Source organism: Corapipo altera, unplaced genomic scaffold (assembly GCF_003945725.1).
Source record: "Corapipo altera isolate COAL_440 unplaced genomic scaffold, ASM394572v1 55, whole genome shotgun sequence".
NCBI classification, from domain to species: Eukaryota; Metazoa; Chordata; class Aves; order Passeriformes; family Pipridae; genus Corapipo; species Corapipo altera.
In genome coordinates, this window is record NW_020884882.1 from 2175262 (window position 1) to 2196587 (window position 21326).

Here is a 21326-nt window from a genome sequence, read left to right on the forward strand (position 1 = left end):
GGGATGGCTGTGGCAGGGTTTGTACTGAAACAGGGCTTGGTGCTCCACTTGGGGACAGGGCTGAACCTGAGGATCTTCCTGCAGGTGCTTCAGCAGGCCCCAGAGGGATGTGGAAGGGATTTCACAGGATTCCCAGGTGCTGGCCTGCCCCAGGCACCCGGGAGTGGGGCAGAGCTGACCATCCAGCCTAAAAGTGTGCAGTGAAAGCAGCTCTTTAACATCCATGGGATTTTACACATGGGCATTAGAAAACTAATGACAGATCCACTTAATTAAAGCTAAAGCTTTGGCTCTTGCACCTCTTAGGCCACTAAGTGTATAATCCTGTATATTTTAAGGGATTAAAGCATTACACAAGTTGTACAAGTTAATCAAATGTATAACAGTTTAATTTTTTCTCTTAAAATATATATATATATTTACATGTCCTGCTATAAAGACTACAGAATTTGCCAGTAGTATAAACAGCCTGCCTGGGAGAAATGAAATTTACTTTTTAAAAGAGTTATTTAAAGCACAAGCCTTGTAAGGCCAGGGTGTGCTCAGCACATTATAGTGAACTGGGTGAGTGATAAATTATCGAGCCCTGCATTAGTGTCTCCTCACAAATCCAAGGCCACCAGAAGCTGGCTCTCCATCTGGACACTTTGTCTGTAAAATAGCCATGAAGCAAACACAGATGCTTGTATTTCCACAGGATTTTTGTGTTATTTTAGGACAATGAATGGCACCACCTACCAAAGATCATGGCTTGTCAAAGGCAGCCAAAAGGGATGTTTCACAAGTGCTGCTCTGTACCTCTCATGGGCCAGCTGGGCAGGGAGGTACAAAGGTTGAAGAAGCCATCAGCTGTAAAATCTGGTTTGCATGTTGCATCTCCTGGCAGTCTCCAAATCTCTGAAGTGCTGCTTGAGATAATGTTAAGGATGTTCTCTTTCAAATTATTGCTGAGGAATATGGTAGAGATTCCTGCATCTTGCTGCACAGACCAGTTCATCTGCCTGTGGGATTTCACAGGACATGGTGAGATCTAAGTTCAAAAAGGAAACACAAGGATTTCTTAACTTTCTGTTATGGAACACTAAAATTATAATGTTTAATAGCAAAGATCTGTTGGAAAAAGAAGCGTTAACCAAGTCTGAGTTTTACTTATGTTTGACAGGTAAATATTAAGTTTCTTCAAAGTCTACATGATATTCCCGACTACAAGTTACTCATTAACTGATTAAGACAAATAGAGATTTCATTTGAAAATTTGTTTTTTCCAAAATGGAGCAGAGAACATTGCTTGCATTGCTGGTCTTTTCCTCACTCATAGTATTAGCAGAAGCTCAGAAGGTATTTGCTCTATTTTTATTATCAATATCTCATTTGCTGATCTGGTGGTATTGCAGTAGCTGGCCAGGTAACTCCTCTGGTAACCACCACTTGGGGAGCCTTGGGTGGATTGGGTTGGGATTTCAGAGCTTTGTGTCCTTTTAAGACCTTTCTGGTTGGTTGTTGGGCTGTTACAGTACAAACGTGGCAGGAGGCATTTGCAGATGTGTCTGATCATGCTCTTTCTCAGGGATGTAAGATATCAAATTTGAGCGATCAGTGGCTTTGCCTTGGCCACCAGATGAAGTTTGGAGCTTGACACAGGACCAAATAAGGACTGTTGCAGTGCCAGGAGGTTTCTGACAGGTGTTTAATAATTTATATGGAATGGTAAAGAGAAGAGTAGACAGTTACTTGCACTGTCTGGAGAGACAAACTGTGTTTTGTACCATCTCTGGGTGCCTGGGCAGGGGCAGGTACCTGAACTGCTGGGATCAGGACATTGTTCTCTCAATGAATATTTTGGGGTTTTATCCCATTGTCCTGGATTGCCAGAAGCATCAGGAGATAGGGCACACCCTGGCCACATGTATTGAAAACAGGAGCAGCCATCCATCACTCACCCAGCGCTGGCTGTGGCACCTCCTGCCCTGATGCCCGAGCCCAGAGCTGTGGTCACAGCTTTGTGTGGAATGGCCATATTTAGCTGGGGTAAAGTTTTGAATTTTGGCCAGTGCCATAACTGAGAAGAGGCCACTGGCTGCTATTAAAGGCCCTCTCTGCTTGTGCAACCAGTGAAGGGTTGGAGGCCCATGTGGGGTGTCAAACCTGCTAAGTGTTGTATAGGACATAAGGTGGAAAACAGACAGCAAAGTCAACAGCTGAGAGAGTAAGTAAATAGTCATTCAAAAAGCAGGGCCTGTCCCACGGGTCAAATGCTTAAAGAGGCTTCTGATCTTCCTGAGATTTATCTTGGGTGATGTATTGGGGTGATGCCGTAGCTGCTTTGCTGTACCCTGAGGAGAGAAAACCACAGAAAAAGGCTTACCAGGACCTTATGTGGGACAACAATGCACAGAGGTAGCTGCAGATTTTGCACGGGGCAGTGGTTGTGGTTGCAGAGATGTGAATAAGCAGATGGCCAGACTGGTCATGGACAATCCTCTCCCCCCTTCCAGCCAGACTTTCTAACAGTTCATTCCTTCATCAGACTTTCCCAACAACATCACCCAGGTAAGGACTGCTTAAGATCAAAACCAGAGTGTTTCTGTTTCACCCTGTTTACTCTTTTCCAGCCTGCTATTGAAATCTACAGCCTCCATGTGGACTGCAAGGTCACGTCACGATTTGCTCACACCGTCATCACCAGCAGGATTGTCAACAGAGCCAATGAGTCCCGAGAGGCCACCTTTGAAGTGGAGTTACCCAGGACAGCCTTCATCACCAACTTCTCCATGTAGGCCCAACTCTCACCTGTGGTGTGAAGGAGGCAGCTCTGGGGGCTGGAGAAGGGTTGCACTGTGTTGGTGGCTCCTGACATCCTCCTGGGTGGGGAGGGACGTGGGACCCAAACAGCACCCCCTGCTCATGCCCCGAGGGCCACAAAGTACAGCCACAAAGAAACTTCTGTTGAGTTTCTTTCCCCAGCGCGTACTTTCTGATATTAATTAAATTTTTATGGAAACCAAACAGGTCCATCGATGGTAAAGTATACCCAGGAGTAATAAAGGAGAAAGCTGCTGCTCAGAAGGAATATGACACCGCAGTCTCACGCGGGCAGAGCGCTGGCCTTGTCAAGTACGTTGCCATTCTGTGTAAGGCTGCTCCAACACTCTTCCTTGGCTCCTCGTTTGGCTGGGGGCAGGTTGAACCCTGGAGCCAGTCACCTCCCAGTGGGGGCAAATGTGGAAATCAGTCTTGGGTTCTTGGTGGGAGGGACAGTGTGTGTGTATATTTATTTTTTTTCACATATAGATATATATCCATATAAATATGATTTATATCTGGTCCTGCAATGGGCTCCAGTGGGAAGTATCACCATTTAGCATTTCCATGGAACTTGCTGTCATAGAATAATTTGTTGGAAGGGACCTTAAAGACCCACTTGTTCTAGACCCTGCCATGGACAGGGACACCTTTCACTAGAGCAGGTTTCTCAGAGATCCAACCAACCTGGCTCTCTGTCATGCAAGAGCACCTTCCCATGCTGGGATGATGCTCAGTGTTGAGTCCGCTTCCCCACAAACCCAGAGGACCATGGCACTTGAGTGGATATCACAGTTTCAGGGTACATTTAATCTGTGCTTCCCAGGTATTCAGACACAGCTCTGCTTGATCCCAGTCTGAGGCATGCAGGGGTTTCTGCTCCATTTCTCAGCTTGCACCCATGGCACATTAGTGTAATGTATGTGATGTCTATAACAGTGACTGCAGTGCAAAAAATCTTCTCTATGATGAACAGGATTTACTGCTACTCTTTTTTTATTCATCCCATGTGGCCCCCTGGCCATTATTTCGCACGTTTCACAAACTCCGGCCACCACAAGGAAACTTTCCCTGCAGGAGGTAAATCCCTGTTCTCCACCCCCAGGATCAGAGACAGAAAGCTGGAGCTGTTCCACGTGTCCGTCAGCATCGCGGCCGCCAGCAAAGTCACCTTCGAGCTGACGTACGAGGAGCTGCTGAAGCGGCAGCTGGGCAAGTTCGAGCTGCTCATCAAGGTGCGGCCGAAGCAGCTGGTGAAGCACTACCAGGTGAGCTTGTCCTGGTGAGGGCTGGGCAGGGGGCAGTGCTGCGGGTTTGGGGCATGGCTGTGTTCCCTCTGAGAGGCTGATGCTGGATCCTTCTCTGCCCTCAGATGGACGTGCACATCTTCGAGCCCCAGGGCATTCGCTTCCTGGAGACAGACAGCACCTTCATGACAAACGAGTTAACTGAGGCCCTCACCAAAGTGCAGAACGAAACCAAGGTGAGGCAGCAGCTGCCAGGTGTTGCCAGCTGTCAGTAGCATTGCTTTAAAACTTTTCTTCTGATTGCTTTGCAGGCTCGTATTTTGTTTAAGCCAACTATAGATCAGCAGAAGGTAAACCCTGAACTCGATGAAACTCTCCTCAACGGTGATTTTGTTGTGCGTTATGATGTTAAGAGAGAAGCCACTGCGGGTGATATACAGGTAAAAAAAAAAAGAAATAGAAATAAGAATGCTTTCAGATCATAGATAGGTCTGAATGTGAAGTGCAATCAGCAAAACAGCAACATTTGCTTTGAAACACCAAGAATGAGAGGAAAAGCACCTTCCATTAATCCAGGGTCAGCAGGAGCTAAGGGATACTCAGTAAATCCCCAGAGACACTGGACATGTTGCAAGAATGGATCACCCAAGAAAAGCAATCTTTCAAATTTTTTTTCAATACCAAATCTATATTGGTACTTCATAGATGTCTCTTTACATTTTTTTTTATTACTGTTTTGGCTGATCTAAGGTGTATTTGTGGCTTCTTGTAAATGGAGTTTTGAGGACTGTGATTTATATAACTATGAATACTTGGTTTTCTTGTGGTTTTTGTGATAACTGAGGCATAACTAAAGACAGCAGGAGCTTAACAAATATTTATGGACCGATGCATATTCTAGGGAATAAAGTACAGTGGTTTCCATACCATTTAAGTACTGAAGTATGCAGGGATGTGCTAAAAGATGGAAGCCACAGTCAGTGAGCAGATATGTGCTCATAGGCACGATAAAGAGCTAAGGTGATATACAGTGATAATATGGATATATCACAGACATGGCACTGAGGTGTCTGATATATGTTTGTATGCTGCTCTCTTGTAATTTGCTCTCTACAGACAGTCTTGCTTCCAGCTAGGAGATACATTTCAATTTCTTTAATTTAAGTTCTTTGATTTGTGCTTATCAAGAAGAGCAGAACACTGAGCATGATCCTCCCCCTCCTGTCTTCTTGCTATGCCAGAATGTTTAAGATGCAATATTTATTTCTTCAGATGTAATCTCACATTCTGTGTTTCAGATTGTCAACGGGTACTTTGTGCATTACTTTGCACCCAGTGAAATGCCAGTGTTTCCCAAAAATGTCATCTTTGTTATAGACCGAAGTGGCTCCATGGCAGGCAGGAAAATCGAACAGGTAACTTCCCTCAAAGCATGACCTCTGCTTGCACCAGGGGCACACACACCAGCCTTCCATGGAACTGACTGGGAATTTCTCTTTTGAAACACACGCTGGTTTTGTGCACAGCAAAATGTTCAGACTTACAGAAGTGCTTGAAAACACATATGCACAGATTGAAGTTTGTCTGACACAGCTAGTCTTGTGGGTACCAAACATTAGGGCAGAGTATCTTCTGTCTCCATCTTTGCAGAATATTTTGCTTCTAATTTTTATTCAATGAGGTTAAAGAACTCGTTTTTCTGTTTTACCTGTGTAGCTCTGTTAGAGAGCAGACAAGCCCCCTACAGCCCTCATAGATGATTTTTCTGTGTCTGTAAGTGAATTGACCATTTCTGATGGTTTCAGCCTAAAAAATACCATTAAGATTTAATAAAGGCATTGAGCTGCATCTGGAATAACACTGTAGAGAACCTCCCCTTATCACACTGGAGTTCCAATCCCAGTTCTGGCAGAGAAGTCGGAATAACCAAAGTGATTGTTTTCTCCTTGGAACAGACAAGGGATGCCCTGTTGAAGATTTTGCAAGACCTCCGGCCTGAGGATCATTTCAGCTTTATCACCTTCAGCAACAGAGTGGAGGAGTGGAAGAGCTCTCTGCTGCCAGCCACCGAGGAGAACGTGGCCAGTGCTGCTGCTTTTGTGCAGACTCTGTTTGCCCGGGGAGGTAAACCTGCTTGGAACCACAAATATGTTCCCAACAGAATGAATTGCTGAGAAAATCATTGGGTTTATTAGTTATACGGTGCCCCTGAGATAAAATCAGTGCTTACAAAGCAAGTCAGACAGTTTTAATATTTATAAGCAATGAGTGGGAGAAAAAGGCTGAGAGTGGATGGACTAATGATTATATTATTATATATATATGCATATAAAGAGGTGGTTGCATCAAATCTATGAACCATACAAGCCACGAAGTTTTATTTCAAATTTTTATCGCAGAGATAACTGTAACCCTGACAGCACATTTTTTTTCTACAGAGAAATGGCAATTCACTCAACATTTGACAGCAGTTTGTTGATTTTTTTAATATATGGGATCCCATTGTAAACAAAAACAAAGCAAAACAAAAAAACCCCAAAACAAAACCACATCCACAGTTACACTCCCTTGTAAGCCACACCACAGAAACAAAACAGGCAAAATAGGCATGTGGCATTTCAACTGTTGCATCAGGCAGTGTGCCTGGTGTTACTGTTTAGTTTTAAGCACCTCTCTGGGGCTCTGTCTCCTGCACTATTACACTGTTGGTATTAACAGAGTTTTTCTTCCCCTGGGCACTAACACCAATAAACCCACCCGTGCCCAGCTCTTTTCTCTGACTTCTCAAAGAAGGCAGGGAAACTTTTCTTAAATGTAGATTAACAGATGACAGGGTGTTTATTTAAGCCCTTTTTAAAGGCTCTAGGCATGTTTATATTTCCCATGACATATGTGTGGAAAATGCTCCCCAAAAGAACACCCTGGCATTGCCACTGCAATATAACACACCACAGTTAAGCCCAGTAGGCCCAGCCCCTAAATCCTCGTCTCTCGGAAGGATTTTGCTTCCTGCAGAAAACTTTAAACAGCTCTGTAAATGAAGTGCACCAGTTTCTCCGGGTGATTATCCAGTTTAGGTGAGTGATTCCTGCCTTCTCTTTGCAGGCACAGATATCAATGGTGCCCTGCTGACTGCTGTGGGTGCGCTGGATAAAGCCGAGAACCTGCCAGAGCGCAGTGTCTCCATGGTTATCCTGCTGACAGATGGCCAGCCCACTTCTGGTGAGTAAATACTGCCCTCAGTCCTCTCTCCCCTGCATTTTTTTGTCTTTTACACTTGCATCCCAGGTGTTGATGGACTTAGCCTGTGTTTCAGAAGAGCTTTGGAATACTCAGTCTTAACTACTGCTGGATCTGGAGAGGAAAATTGTGAGAGGGCTCTGCCATGGGGTGTAAGGAGTGATGGCAGAGCCTTCCTGCCCATGACTGCTTGTCCTTTAGCTGGGAATTGTTTTGCTGAATACCACTGGCTTCCCAGCTTATAAACTCGAGGGAAGTTTTGGAGATCCTCCAGGCACAGCTGAAATATGAAAGAAAAATACCTAGAGAGAAAACATGGATATTTTGCATGTACTGTATACAGTCCCATTTGGGAGGTATTGATTTATTGTTTCTTCACCCTCCTTGCCCCAAGCTTGAGATATTTTCAAGGTGTTTCCTGTTTTGTATTCTTTTCCATGTCTTAACTAGTGATCAACTGTGACAGCACAAAACAGAGGATTGAGTTAGAAATATTGGGTGAAATAAGCAGCAACTCCCAGTGCAATGGCACAAACATCCCTTGTGCTGAACAGGGGCTTGTCAAAGTGTTTTGTGGCACCAGCATCTCTCCAAGGCCAGCAATATTAATCCAACTGCAAGCCCTCTAATAAGATCAGTCTGCCTTTTGGATTGTGTGAGCCATTCTGCTTTGGGGTTGGTTTATTTGTCTGGGTTTTTAAATAAAATTCAGTTCCCAGTGCTGCCTACTCAGCACAGCCACAGTGAGCCTCCAATATTCCTGAGTGCCTTGCACATCCAGCAGTTGTTAGAAATCAGGCTGGGGTGGAGTACCTGGTGTTGTTGCACACACAGCCTTCCTTGGCAAAGCAGCTGAAAGGGAAAAATCTGATCTGCTCCCACGATATTGCTACAGGCAGTGACAGTTCCTGCCTGGAAACACTGATGGAGAAGCTCTCCATACATGGCCATTGGCAGCTCTTCAAATGGGATAAGATGATTGTGTGAAAACCTTTTCCCTCTGTCACCAAAGGGGCTGGGAGAGAAGCATGGCTGAGCTTATTGGCAGTTTGTTGGAATTGCACCATTAACCAATCCTTCTTCTCTGAACTGCCACACATAATTTTTATGAATGGTACTTGTCTTCCCCACAAATCTACCCCTCGCATTGTTAACTTGTAGCATGTATCCCTTCTGTCCTAAAATCCTCCTCTGGATGCTGTAATCTTGTAAATCATTTTGCACTTAGCCATGATGACATCAGTAGAAGTTAGTAAAAATCATTAAGGGGAAGAATCATGTTCTGGCACTCAATATGCAGAGTGGTGCTTTCATCTCCAATTCATTTAACAGTATTCTGTCCTGTGTCTTTCTACTATTTTATTCTGAAATAGTTTTAAAACCTTCAGGCAGAATTTCCCATTAAACCTGCTGCTGTCTTTTGATACTTGAAAAAGCCCAAACCAACAATGATATGTTTTTTTGTTTTGATTACAGGTGAGACAAATGTGGAAGAGATTCAAGAAAACATTCAGAAAGCAATCAATGGGAAATATGCTCTTTTCTGCCTTGGCTTTGGGTTTGATGTCAGTTATAAATTCCTGGAGAAAATGGCCCTAAGCAATGGGGGAATAGCACGTCGTATATATGAAAATGCTGATGCAGCCTTGCAGCTCCAGGTCAGGAGCAAGGAGTATGCCAGAAAAACCATCTATCAGCTACAGCTTATGGCTAGTCCTTGCAGCAAAACCATAGATTTTTCTGGGATGAAATGTTGGGTTTAACTTTACCTGTTAATTTTGGGCAGGAAGGAAGGCTACTTTGATCTGAGGGTTTGTACCCTAACTGTGACTCAAAGTAGAAATTCTCCTCAAATCAGCTGCATTCAGGCAAACCAGGAAACTCACCCATTTCTGCACTTCTGCAAAAAGACAAATAGTCCAGGGGAAGTGATGGTGGAAGAACTTCTGTTCTTGGGTTTGATTTCAAATCACTTGAAGTACCAGCCCTGAAAGCTGCTTGTTATGGTTTCCCTCAAATTCAACAGGCAACCTGAGGCACCTACAGAGAAACTGTGCAGTTCCATCAGTCTGGGTCTTCCCTGTCCATCTGGAGAGGGGTTATAACTTTTGGGACATTCTCTTTTCTTTTGGGAAGCCAATTCCACCTGTTTTGAATGGCTGTGCAGAGGCTGAATTTGTGTAATGCCAGCCCCAGCCCAGAAAGAGAAATATTAATTTTGTCAAGCTTTTAAAAATCAGGTGTGAAAAGGGGCTAAAGCAAAATACCCAGCTGGGTTGAGATGGTGATAATGAGGAAGCTTCCTGGGTACTTGAATTTCCATGGGGAAGACAGCTGATCTGGCATGGCCAGCCTGGCTGGAGAAAGTGTGCTGAACTTCAGGAAGAAACATCAATTTTTTTTTCTAAGTTTACAATAGTCCTGCACTACTGAAGAAAAAGCTTTTTAAAGGTGTTTTAGACATTCATCATATTGCTTTGCATTATTTTACAGTCATTTGTGTGTGTTCTCTCTCTCTCTGCTTCTCTTTAGGGCTTTTATCAAGAGGTGGCTACACCAATATTAATGAAAATTGAAATGCAGTATCCAGAAAATGCCATTGAGGGATTAACCAAGAACAATTTCACGCTGTTTTTTGAAGGATCAGAAATTGTAGTGTCTGGAAAAATTAGGAATGAGCTGGATCTTTTGCCAGTAGAAATTAAAGCTCAGTCAGTAAGTATTGTTTACTAATTGTGAAAAATACCCCTTCCTTCTGTCTATTGTGGCCCAATAGGAGACTTCCAGAAGTGTTTTGTGTGCAGTACATGTTTGGGCATTCAGCTGTTTTCCCATTTTAGGAATCATGTGAGAATTCAAACAATTTCCTCTTCCTGAACGTGCTACAAGAGAAAAACTTGAAGGATATTCACAAATTAGCAAACAGCAATTTTAGTCCTGAATCCATAATATTTTGGCCTTTCAAGCATTTTTCGGTCTGTACTGTTACAGTGAAGTAGGAAATCTCAATTATTCATCTCAAAAGTGTTGAAGCAGAGCAATTTCATTACCCTCTTTTTTCAACACGCTTCTTTGGTAGTCTGGAGTTGCATTTTCCAATGGGAAAGGAAAAAATTGAAGGACAAAAAGGGCACTTTGGTACAGAAAGATGTCCCTTTAAGTCTAATAATGTTACTAGAAGCAAAGCCTGGAACTGTTCTTTTGATGGTCAGTTTTCTCCCACCTCAGCACACTAGTGACTTGACTCTTAAGGAAGAAGCAAATGTCAAGGAGAAGGAGCAAATATTCCAAGATCAAAGATACATCTTTGGGAATTTCATAGAGAGACTGTGGGCTTACCTAACCATCCAACAGCTTCTGGAAAAAGTGTAAGTTATTTTAATGTTTCATGTAACAAACTTCTAACTTCTTACAACATAAACTCCTTATTCACAAGGTATATGATCAGAAAACATGAAGAAACAGGAATATTTCTCCAGGTAGTATCAAAAACATGGGATACTGGGAGAATACTGCATTACTGTATGATGAGTATGAGGTGTCTTTCAGTTTATGATAGCACTGGATCATTAAATGTGTATATATAAATATTCACATATAAAAACATAGTGTAAAATATTCTTCATGACATTACCATGAAATAGATTTTAATTGTATGGATTGTGTTGAGCTGTTGTTACACATACAGAAATACTGTCTGTAGACAAGGAAATGGCAATAGCTAGTGAAAAGAACAATGTGTATGTCCATAAGACATACATGGATCTTGTATCTGTTATTTTTATGAATCTGAACAACACACAGGCTCCAGTGTTGCAAAGGACTAAGCTCCTCCATAATTTCAAGCATGTGAACAGCTGGGTTATCCCAATCAAACTGCTGACCCTTCAATAATAAAAAGTATCTGCCAAGACACAGCTAATATGTAAAGGAATCTGTAGATGACTTGTTTATATTCTCTACGTGTTATTTCTTCATCATTAACACAGACTTTAGTATTTCAGCCCCAGAAGAGGACCAGAAGGCCCTGGAGGCACAAGCTCTGGAGCTGTCTCTGCAGTACAGCTTTGTTACACCTCTCACTTCCATGGTGGTCACCAAACCCGCTGACCAGCAGCAGGGAGAGCTGGCAAACAAACCCACTGAAGCTGGTAAATGGGGCATCAAACAGCCCCCCTGAAACGGGCTGCTGCTCTTGACTTGTTGTTGGCCTCCATTTAGGTTCATTTGATAGTGATGTGGCACAGTAATGGGGCACATCAGAGGCAGGAGTTCAGGGATTGGCTTCCTTTCGAAACAAAACATACTGGATTTTATTGGAAAGGTGAAGTGGTGGAACGGGTACTACTGTTGAAATGGAAAATAATTTGTTTAAATATTAACCAAAGGTAATTTGGTAGTTGTTACTATTACATTCCTGCCAATGCAAAGGGGTTCCACACTTTTCTCTGTAGCTAAAAAATGAATGTGGGTGGAAGCATGGCCTCTCCAGGAGTCTTGCAGATGCACTCTCTCCCCATCCTTTAACACAAAAAAAGCTCATCACCTAAAGCCCAGCACCACCTTGTCTCAGTTTGCTGTTTTGCACATGGGTAAAGTCATTTAGTGTAGACTTTATTACACCGATCTGTCCCTCTTCCTTCCCTTAGATAATGAGAAGCCCAGCAATCGTCTAGTAGGGGGGGGTAAGTGTTTTCTTCTTTTCCAGTAGCATATTTCCATAACAGTCTCTAAAGAAAAAACAAACAGTTATTTGTTCTACAGAGGGAAGTATCTGAGATCTGGAAAAATGTGTGAAGCAAAACATAAGCAAAGCCTGCCACGGTCTCTGGCAGGGTTTGGGTGGATGACATGGTCCAAGGGAGAAAGTATTCCCTTCAGAAAGTCTCAAAGGCCAAAACTGTCTTTGCTCTTGAGGAAAAGTAGTTCTTCAAGTGAATGGTGTTAATGATGCTTTCTGCTTCCTCCTACCATGTGTGAAGCACCTCTCAAGAAATCCACCTTCGGACTTCTTGGAATGCCTTCTGAGGATGATTTAGGTATTATTTCCCCCTCTCTTTCAGGAGGTAGTATTTATTTGATTATTAATTTTATAGGTGAAGAGCCTTAGTTTTGCTCTACATTTCACAGAAGTGTATTGAGGGAACCACAATGCTGCCCTGTTCTCTGGAGGTTGCCTCTTTCAAAGTGGTGCCAGGGAGTTTAGCAGCAGAACAGTCCCTGACCAGGAGCACAGCCCAGTGACTGTCCTGCCCTGCTCAGGGGGCACACAGGGCTCGGGGCTGCCCTTCCCTCAAAGCTCCCTCTGGCTGCAAGAGGAGAAGAGTTTGGGGCATCTCTGCAGCACCTCCTGTTCCTGTAGCTGCTGCCAAGCCCTGTGTTGGTGTGATGGTCAGACAGGCACAGCTGCTCGAGGGCACTGTGGGAAAGGAAGACAGAGTTACAGACTGGACCTTCGAAACACTCCTGTGAGGTATGTGAGACAATCATGAATAAATCACAGATACCCTCTTTTCTTTCTCCAGCTTATTCTAGAATGAGGACTGGATCAGCTCCTGGTAAGTGTTCCTCTGTTTTTATTTGGAATAATTCTATAAAGTTCATTTCATATGTAGGGTCATAGCTACATTGCTTTAATAAATACATTTTGATTGGGAATGCCCACTTGATTTACAATTTAGTTTTTACTAGATGTATTTCAGTCCACAGATATTTTATAATGAACTATAAACTTCTGAAAACAATCTTGATCCCTTTTCAGAAATAAAAAGTTACTACACCTCCTGAAAATAAATGTGAATGATTGGGGAAAGTATATATCAGTAAGCTGAAGGAAATGGGTGTCATATACCAGTCCTGGGGTATCCAAAAATACCAGTGGGCAAGGAGCAGGAGGGATTCCCTGTTGCAAAGGGTGAGGAGGGAGATGCAAGGCATGACCCCAAACCAACAAAACATTGGAAAAACTTTTTATTTCAGGTCGGTGGGCTGATGTCCAAGCTGGCAGCAGCCGGAAGCTGTTTTCAGGAGGTAATGAATGGCTCACGGCGTGGGCGGGAGGAGCCGGGGTGGCTGTGAGGGGTTCGGCAGCCCTGGAAGCTCAGCTCCAAACCCTCCCACAGCCCCGGCTGAGCGGTCCCCGTGGCACGGCCCATCCTGAGAGAAACAGGCACGGGACGTTGGGCTTTTTTCACCTTGTTTTAAGCAAAGCTTTCTGTAGAAATTAGCGCAGAGCTCTCCTAAAAAGGCTTCTGTCACAGCGTTCTTCCTGGTTAATTAGCTGACTCAGAGAAAAATGTTTCATTGAACTCTTCTTACTAATTTTAAGTGTTTCAGTTTCCAGGCTAATGGGCGGAGCGAGAGTACAAACTCTGGGTAAGTGATACACATCCTAGTCCCATTTCAATTATTAATGTAACTGTAATGTACACTTTTCCATACAGCAGTGTTTTTTCTAACTGCATCAACTCCATGAAAACCTTTTCTCTCTCCTTGCAAACCTTAGCTGGTTCTTTCCACTTAAGTAGAAAATATCTCCATATCCCAGGAGAAAGCTTCTCTGGCTCAAGGACATAACCACCAAGAGAAATGCAATACAACAGATCTTCAGCCTCAGCTTTTTTAAGGGCTCATTGTCCTGAGTAAACTCTAAATTTAAAAATCTATTGATTTCATTCATTTCAAGGTGCTGTGTCTGGATGTGGTTTCCAATAATTATTATTGTGGTTTTAATAATCTATTCTAAAAGGCATAACTAATATCTTAGGTATAAATTTATTAAGTATTTTTGCTGTGCCTATCCAAAGGGCACAGGCTAGATTTTTTGTTGTATGCTGATACTGTTCTTCTGTCTTTTCAGTCGAAGAACATCCACAATTTCTTCTGGAATTAGCCAAACCAAGTGAAACAATCTGTTTAAATATTGATGGAAAACTGCAACCCTCTGTCCACCTGCTGTCAGATCCAGAGCAAGGTGAGTGAGCCAGGTTACCCCCAACACCAAGGACAAGGAGAGTCACTTGGTCTGTGAGAGCAGTTGGTGCCTTTGGAAATAACCCCGTTTCATGAAGGACCATATCATACCTGGTGCCTTGCACTGACCAGAGGGGCTGTGGTTAATTTTTGCCTTTCTATTAGGCAATATTAATGTTGCAACAGCTGAGGGCACTTCTCACAGGTCTGGTTGTGGGTCACCTCCTCCTGGTGTCACATCTATGGTCTTTAGAGATTTCTGCTGCCCAGTCCTTGGAGGCTTTGGAGGACCAAACCCCAACCCTGTGTGGTGACAGAAAGGTGCTCTGGCAGTTTTTCTGTGGTTCTGTACTCAGAGGAGCCACAGCCCCAGGCACCTATTCTGATAATGGAACAGACACCTCCATGTAGGAGGTGGTAACACAGGGTTAAACAGGCTTTGATGATCCTACCAACCTTGGGGTATGAAATCCATGGGTACTGTGCCTCACAAAAGTAGATTTGAGACGCTGAAGTGGTTTCAGCAACAAAACTGCAGCAGTTTCATTAAGATCACTTGCACCTTAAAAGCACAGTCACCTGAAAAATCTGTATTAATGGTATTAAAGGACTCACTGTGATGGGGAAACTTGGAGATGGAACAAATCAGTTTGTGGAGTTTAGAATTAACTATGTGAATCCCCCCGTGCAAATCCACGTCTCCACCGATGGGATCGTTGTCAGCCACAATAATGAGAACACTCGGCTGCCGTGGACAGAGTCAGCCACCTCCACCATCCAGGGGTAAGAAACGTCACTCTGTTCTTTCCTAAGCTTGAAAATGTGTCAGAGTTTTGTTCATTCAGGCCTCCACTTTGCCATTTACCTGAAGTGAGTGCTTCCAAATGTTCTTATCCAGTGAGTATTTCAGTGTGAGCAGCAGCAGGGTACATTCATAATACCCCATTTCAAATATGGAGAACAAAATAGGTATGATTTTAATTCTCCATGCCTGTGTGAAGAGAAACAAAACAACTGCACCACCAGCCTGCTTTTCTGCTTCAACATCAGGGGCAGAACATGCCTGTATCTCCCAAAGGAAAGGACCCCCAGCGATGTGTGGCAGCCCTGGTGCCACCACGAGGTACTTTGTGTCCCTCCAGCAGCAGAGCGAGCACTGCGAAGTGATGGCTTTGACATTTACTGTCCCTTTTATGCAGCAGTTGGCTCCACACAGGCTGGAGTTCTCTTTCTCCTCAGTTTTAGCAATAACTCCCATCTGGGTGGCCGACACTTTTTTATGGGAAGGCATAAAGTGTTGGAATAGCTGTCTGTACCTAAATGCCTGCTGTTGGAAAAGGGGCACTTTAAAAGTAGACTTTATCTGTCAGACTAATTAGAGCAGGATCCTTTGCTACCACAAGGAAGAGCTGAGTGTAGCTGATTCCACCAGCTTTTTTATATTGCTGGAATAAATACCCCCAAGAATCCATGGCTGGCCTGGGGCAGACAGGACACAGAGTGCTCCTCCCTTACAGGCAGTGCTAGACAATAACAAGTCCTACAACAACTGCTTTCAATTACTTTTGTAGTCCAAACAGAGCCAAGAACATGCTGGATTTACACCCCTGTGTAATTTGTCTGCCAAGCAGAATGATCCTCCTGCTTCAAACCAGCAGCCGAGCCCTGGCACCCACAGCACTGTGAACAGCAGCACTTGGGGGCCCCAAGTGACAGTGACAGTTGTGTTCTGCAAGCCCACCTGGGGTCACAATAACATCAATGGGTCAGAAGAAAGGCAAGGGCTGAAAAAACTTGTGGAATAGCCAAGCAAAAAGTATTTGATTTGCTCATTAATTAGCCTGAATTATTTTATCTAGTCTACCTTTTTTCCTCATTAAAATGATGAGAAAATATTCTTTTTTTCCCCCCCCCATCCAAGCGTTTCATGTCATTATGGATAATAAGCTGTATTCATCAGCAAAAGGTTCTTCACTGCTGGTGTGTTTGCAAGACCTGTTGTGCAGCACAGAAAGAAAAGATACACTACTCAGTGTTTCCTAGCTTAAAAATAGCCACCAACAGATCATGAAAAATGCAATTGCAAAGAGACAAAAGGCAAACCTTAAATTATTTTGATTAATTAATATCAGTTAGTTAAATACATATTCTTTCTTCATGTTCTTATTTGAAATACTGTCACAATTTACTTCCCAGTCTTAGAGTCTCGGTTGAAAAGGAAAGAAGCTTTACAGCATCACTGCCTGACACAGTCACAGTGAAAATTTCCCTTGTCAAGTTCCCAGATGTTTTCCTTGGGCTGTATTTCTTGGACACCAACCATTTTTCTGACAAAGTCAGTGGAGCTCTGGGTATGTGTTGTTACAGATGTATGGGGTACAGAAGGATGGTCTTGTAACTAAGCTCCTGAAATGAGAATATAGTGGGGGGTTTGTTTCAGGGTGTTCTTGAGAAACTTCACATTTAATTTATTCTTTTTGGACATGTAACTTTCACTGTCCAGCAATGCAGACCCTGCTCTGCGAGGAGGGGAGGCCTGACCCTGCAAACACAACACAGTGCTTTTCTACTCACCAGTGGCACAACCCTAAAGAGCCCATTATGGGTTTAGGAGTTGTTAAAATAAGACTTAAGTAATAGTTGGGCTTAACCTCACCAGTGCTGTGGAATGACAATGATTTATGCAGCAAATTCATTTGATGTCAAGTAACAGAGCACAAATAACAGATGTAAAATTGCAAACAATCATGGTTAGAAAATGGAAACCAGCTGATCCTGAATGTCTCGGCTCCAAAAATCCTGATGGGACTAAAGCTGAAGTTGTTTCAGAAACTTTGGAAATGGAGAGGTTGCATCTCCCAAAACCACAAAAAAATAATTGTGAAAACCCATCAGAGCAAGGCTGAGCCTCCCTGTGGAGAGCGTTAGGGATAACAGGAGATCATGGCTGAAACACAGGAATCTTCTTAACTTGCTAAGGGAGCTTTCATTTGTTTGTTTTCTGAGATGAAGAGCTGCTTTCCTGGAGTTAGAGCTGCCATTTGGGTTGAATGACCAGTAATGTTGTGTTTTTAAATAATTTGTGTGTCTGTTGCTGCTTAGGTCAATTTTATTCAAAAGCACAATTTAGGGATAACTCCAACAGCAACCAGAGAGCTGATGAAAGACTCCTAATGGTGTCTGGATCTGAGCACAAAGTTTCCAGGTAACACACGTGGGGGGGGGGTGTGTGCTTTGAGATATGTTTTGTCAGGAAACACAGGAGATCAAAAGAAATGAAACTGGGGGAGTGTGTGTCTGTATGAACACACCTCTTTGGTGTAAATAACTTGCCCTTGAATTTTTCCTTAACAGCCTGAATTTGTTGCTTGTTAAGTGATGCTACAGGGCCCAAGGCTCCTGTTTCATGGGGGGAATAATCATATCCTGGGTGCAGCTCTGACTCCTGGTGCCATCTGCACACGTCAGGGCAATTCTGGGCCTGCCCTTTGAGTCTGTTATCACAGTTCTTCTTGTTTTGATTTTGTTTCAGGATGTACAAGAAAGATTACAGGCTTGAGTCAGCCCGTGGGCCCGTTTCCTGCTGGTCAATAGATCTAACTCCCTAGGAAAAAATTTTCTGGGAAAGAAAACTATGCAGATGATGCTCTTCCATGTATTTTTGATACTTTCATAAAGAAAACCACTCAGTTAAAGCCTTATTGTTACCATATACATAGTAAAATATATAACACAAATATTTTACCTTGAAACAATTTTACTGGCAAGATAAGACTGTGCCTGCTTGTTTTCTGTTTGAAAATGGTTTCTAATCCATTGTTGTTGAAGATTTCTGTGAATGCACTAAATAAAATCAACATTATCAGCTCACAGTTTGATGTGGACACATGGACTTAGGTTTCCAAATAAAAATCAGTGGCAACATCATCCAAGCCAACAAATGAGTCATGCAAACATGGACAGATTTCTAAAATGTGCACCCTCTGTCCAGGTGCAAGTGATGGTGTTCCTGAACCACATGTTTTGTGAAAAGAGCAAGAAATTTAAGGCAGTATTTGTTTATCATGTCTCTCATTTTTTATTTTATTGCTGCATGAAGATTCTCTTGGAGGTCATTCTGTAAGACAGTTCAAATCTGATGAGATCAGCAGTAAATAGGATCATTTGGAGACCACAAACCTGCACTGGCTGCAGTCCCATTCACTGCTGCAAAGTCTCTGAGGTTCCCTTTTAAAAACATCTGCAAAACAGTCGTTCACTGGTTGCAAAAAAGACCTCTGACTGGTTGCAAAAGACAGAATCTTGGCCCCAAAAGTTAGCAGCCATTTTTGGCACCATTTCATACAGCATTTTTCAAACATTGGAAGATGTTTCACAAATAATGAATAACTCAACCCCAACTTGCCACGCACGGAGGTAACACTGCAGAGTAAACACCCACACAGAAGCTTCTGCCCGTGGAATCCAAGTTGTACTTTCAGTCTTCAGCTTGTTCATAGCTTTTAATTCTAAAATTATTTTGTGTTTTAGAATTTTTGTTCCTGTGTATCTCTGAACCCATAAATATGCCAGCAGTTTAGCAGAAGTTGCTTTCTATCCTGCCAATAACTGGAAAAACCTTATTATTTTAGAGCAAAGTACTAAAAGAGAAGTAATTTCTTGCCAAAGTCAATAAACAAACTACATAATTAGAAGCCTGTTTTTATGGAAGAACCATGCAGACATGATGCCAAGATATGTTTGTGTGAATTTCTTGGACTTTCAAAATGCAGATTTGCAGGTGGCGATTTTGCTGGACAAATTACATGACAAACAATGTGGAATTTGGAAACTGGGAACGCCAGATTGCTCACTTGCATCAAAACCAGGCTTACCCAATTTGCAAGGCAGAAGATTGCATTATAAACGAATTTGGGATTTGAATCAGGTGCTGTGGATCCCGGGTTCTATCAGCGGACTTGCTACAACTTAAAAATCCCTGCTTTCGGTTGCAGGGTGTCCACGTGCCCTCTCCTGCCCTGCCTGCCACCTGCAGGGATACAAACAGCCCTGATGGGGAGCAGCGGGGCACGGCTGGGGCAGCTTTCACCGCGCACCTCTGCTCAGGTGAGGCTCCAGCGTGTGCGGCCGTTCCCGAGAGCGGCCCCGAGCCCGCAGTGCCGCCCTTCCCCGGGCAGCCCCCGCCCTGCTCGGGCAGCTCTCCTCGGCTGCAGAGAAGCCCATCCCGCTAACCCGGACGGATGGGAAGAGAACCAGCTGCCAGCCTTCCTCATAAAAACTCTTTGCGTAGTTGGGGGTCTTTTCCCCCTCTTTCCACAGCTTCCCAGCGGAGCTGTCCCTGTCCCCTGGATCCGATTTGTCTGCCTGCCTCAGGCGCCGCTCAGGAGCCTCTCGTGTCTCCAAGAGGCGCTCGCGGCTGTTCCCTCAGGGATGTCTGTGTTTCCTGCAGCAGCCCGATGTCGCTGCTATGCCTGGCTACTGCAGCTCCCAGATTCCTGTAAGTGCGGCATCCCCCCTCCAGGTATGCTGTCCATTCCATAAGGATGTGCCATTCCACTCTTCTTCACTTGAATTGTGTTTTAATTTGATGTTTACTCACTCTCCTCCTGCCCTTTCTGAGGCCCAGAGTGAGTTCTGATTTTCTACACTCCCTTCCCTTGCTCAAGGAGTTGAAGGCAGACACAATAATAAATATTTTGCATTCTGTAATTTCTAATTCCAATGCAAAATAACAGATATGTCCACATCTCACAGTAGATCTCTCTCACACTTCTCTTTCAACCAGCATTGTCCCTGTTGGCAGTAGGAGTAAATGTTTTATTTAACTGAAAGCACCTCTCTGCTGTTTCTCTCTGCTATTGCCCTCCTTGTGACCTCTAGGTCCATTTGCTGTTATCTCCTACCCTGCAGGAACCTTGGAGTGCATATTGAACAGGAGCCATGCAGAAGCAGACCAGAACCCCTCAGTTCAACTCCTGGCTCACAGTTCTGTCACAGCTGACAAGGCTCCTGCCACCTCCAGGGATTTGCCTCATCCCCATTAATCAAATAAGAAAGCTCAGTGCCCAGCACTGCCTTGTGCCCAAACTGTGCCAGACAGGCAGGTGAAGGTCTGCTGTGCCCTGCTCTGGTTTATTGTGTTAATGGGGTGAGTACAGGACCAGCCCTGATTCCATCTAATTAATTATCTCAGAATAAAAATCTTAGAAGAAAAGTTTAGAACCATGTAAACTTAACCTTACTAGTTCCAATGTTCTGGTCTCTCACTCCTTCCTGTTATTCTCCCTGCCTTCCCTGTTTTTCAGTAATTTATAACCATCTGTAGAAACTACTGTTTTCTTTCATCATTTTTGTCTGAATTTAGCAGGCAGAGATATGTAGCCACTGTGACACCCTCTCCTCTTCCCAATTTTTTTTCATCTACAAAACTTTTGCTGTCAGTAAAGATTTTGCTCCTGGAAAAGGCCTGTATCTCCCATAAATTTAACAGTAAGTATAATTTTTCTCTATTTTTTTTCCTCTTTGATTCTTTTGTTGAATTTTTGTTCACCTCTACCTTTGTTCTTTCAATTTAACCCATCACATCTCATGCCATCTCTGCTTTTCCCACTACACTCCTCTTTCCTCAGGTGTGTCTTCATTCCAGTTTTCCACACACTGACTTTCTCTCCTTGTTGTACAGCAATAGTGGAATTTTCTGCTTTGCCATGTGAGACCACAATTGCCTTGGTGCAGCTGATTTGATTAAAGGAAATCTTGAAGTAAATAAGAAATAGGCTTTTCTTTTTCTTTAGAAGTAATACCTTACAATTTCTTCTAGTACAAAATGAATATATAAATAAATGGGACACTTCTTGCCCTGTTCATAAATTCTGTTATGGGAACAGAGGGAGGGGTTCTACACAAAAAAGACAAAGTCCAAAAGAGCTATTATTACTTAAATGTGAGTGGTGCTTGCAACTGTGGTATTTCATGAATTTATAAAGATTTGGGCATTCAAAAGTTAGGTTCAAATTAAAGTACTAAAATACCCAGCAGTCCTGGATGCCAACAATCATCCTGTGT

General features: G+C 43.3%; 2 protein-coding genes across 8 annotated transcripts; both read left to right on the top strand.

Annotated features, from left to right (window-relative positions):
* The first annotated feature begins 1229 nt into the window (after positions 1–1229).
* ITIH4 (inter-alpha-trypsin inhibitor heavy chain family member 4) lies at positions 1230–18129 on the top strand. Of its 4 annotated transcripts, XM_027640367.1 has the most exons (23): positions 1230–1338; positions 2613–2773; positions 3010–3114; positions 3908–4070; positions 4175–4285; positions 4361–4489; positions 5348–5464; positions 6005–6173; positions 7155–7271; positions 8766–8947; positions 9822–10004; positions 10518–10657; positions 11286–11440; positions 11939–11969; positions 12270–12328; positions 12815–12847; positions 13269–13319; positions 13626–13664; positions 14149–14262; positions 14870–15044; positions 16458–16612; positions 17364–17466; positions 17794–18129. In XM_027640367.1, exons 1-23 carry the CDS (start codon positions 1270–1272, stop codon positions 17867–17869), a joined length of 2637 nt encoding a protein of 878 aa, XP_027496168.1. In that variant the 5' UTR covers positions 1230–1269; the 3' UTR covers positions 17870–18129. The 4 variants fall into 4 exon arrangements, with proteins under 4 accessions (XP_027496168.1, XP_027496169.1, XP_027496170.1 ...); XM_027640368.1 differs by lacking the exon at positions 13269–13319; XM_027640369.1 differs by lacking the exon at positions 12270–12328 and having other exon boundaries at positions 12813–12847.
* A 119-nt stretch (positions 18130–18248) lies between these two features.
* LOC113945806 lies at positions 18249–21130 on the top strand. Of its 4 annotated transcripts, XR_003527189.1 has the most exons (3): positions 18249–19782; positions 20142–20409; positions 20703–21130. XR_003527189.1 is itself a non-coding variant. In XM_027640376.1 (2 exons), exons 1-2 carry the CDS (start codon positions 19314–19316, stop codon positions 20303–20305), a joined length of 633 nt encoding a protein of 210 aa, XP_027496177.1. In that variant the 5' UTR covers positions 18249–19313; the 3' UTR covers positions 20306–21130. The 4 variants fall into 4 exon arrangements, 3 of the variants coding, with proteins under 3 accessions (XP_027496177.1, XP_027496179.1, XP_027496178.1); XM_027640376.1 differs by having other exon boundaries at positions 20142–21130; XM_027640378.1 differs by having other exon boundaries at positions 20172–21130.
* Positions 21131–21326: the final 196 nt, after the last annotated feature.

What these genes read in the sequence shown, in the direction of transcription:
- ITIH4 (XM_027640367.1), top strand. Translation starts at nt 1,270, where the DNA reads ATGGAGCAGAGAACATTGCTTGCATTGCTGGTCTTTTCCTCACTCATA. An exon ending in AGATGGCCAGCCCACTTCTG is followed by an intron (nt 7,272 to 8,765) that starts GTGAGTAAATAC and finishes TTTTGATTACAG; the next exon opens with GTGAGACAAATGTGGAAGAG. An exon ending in CCCAGCAATCGTCTAGTAGG is followed by an intron (nt 11,970 to 12,269) that starts GGGGGGTAAGTG and finishes TACCATGTGTGA; the next exon opens with AGCACCTCTCAAGAAATCCA.
- LOC113945806 (XM_027640376.1), top strand. Translation starts at nt 19,314, where the DNA reads ATGGGGAGCAGCGGGGCACGGCTGGGGCAGCTTTCACCGCGCACCTCT. An exon ending in GTGCGGCATCCCCCCTCCAG is followed by an intron (nt 19,783 to 20,141) that starts GTATGCTGTCCA and finishes TGTGACCTCTAG; the next exon opens with GTCCATTTGCTGTTATCTCC.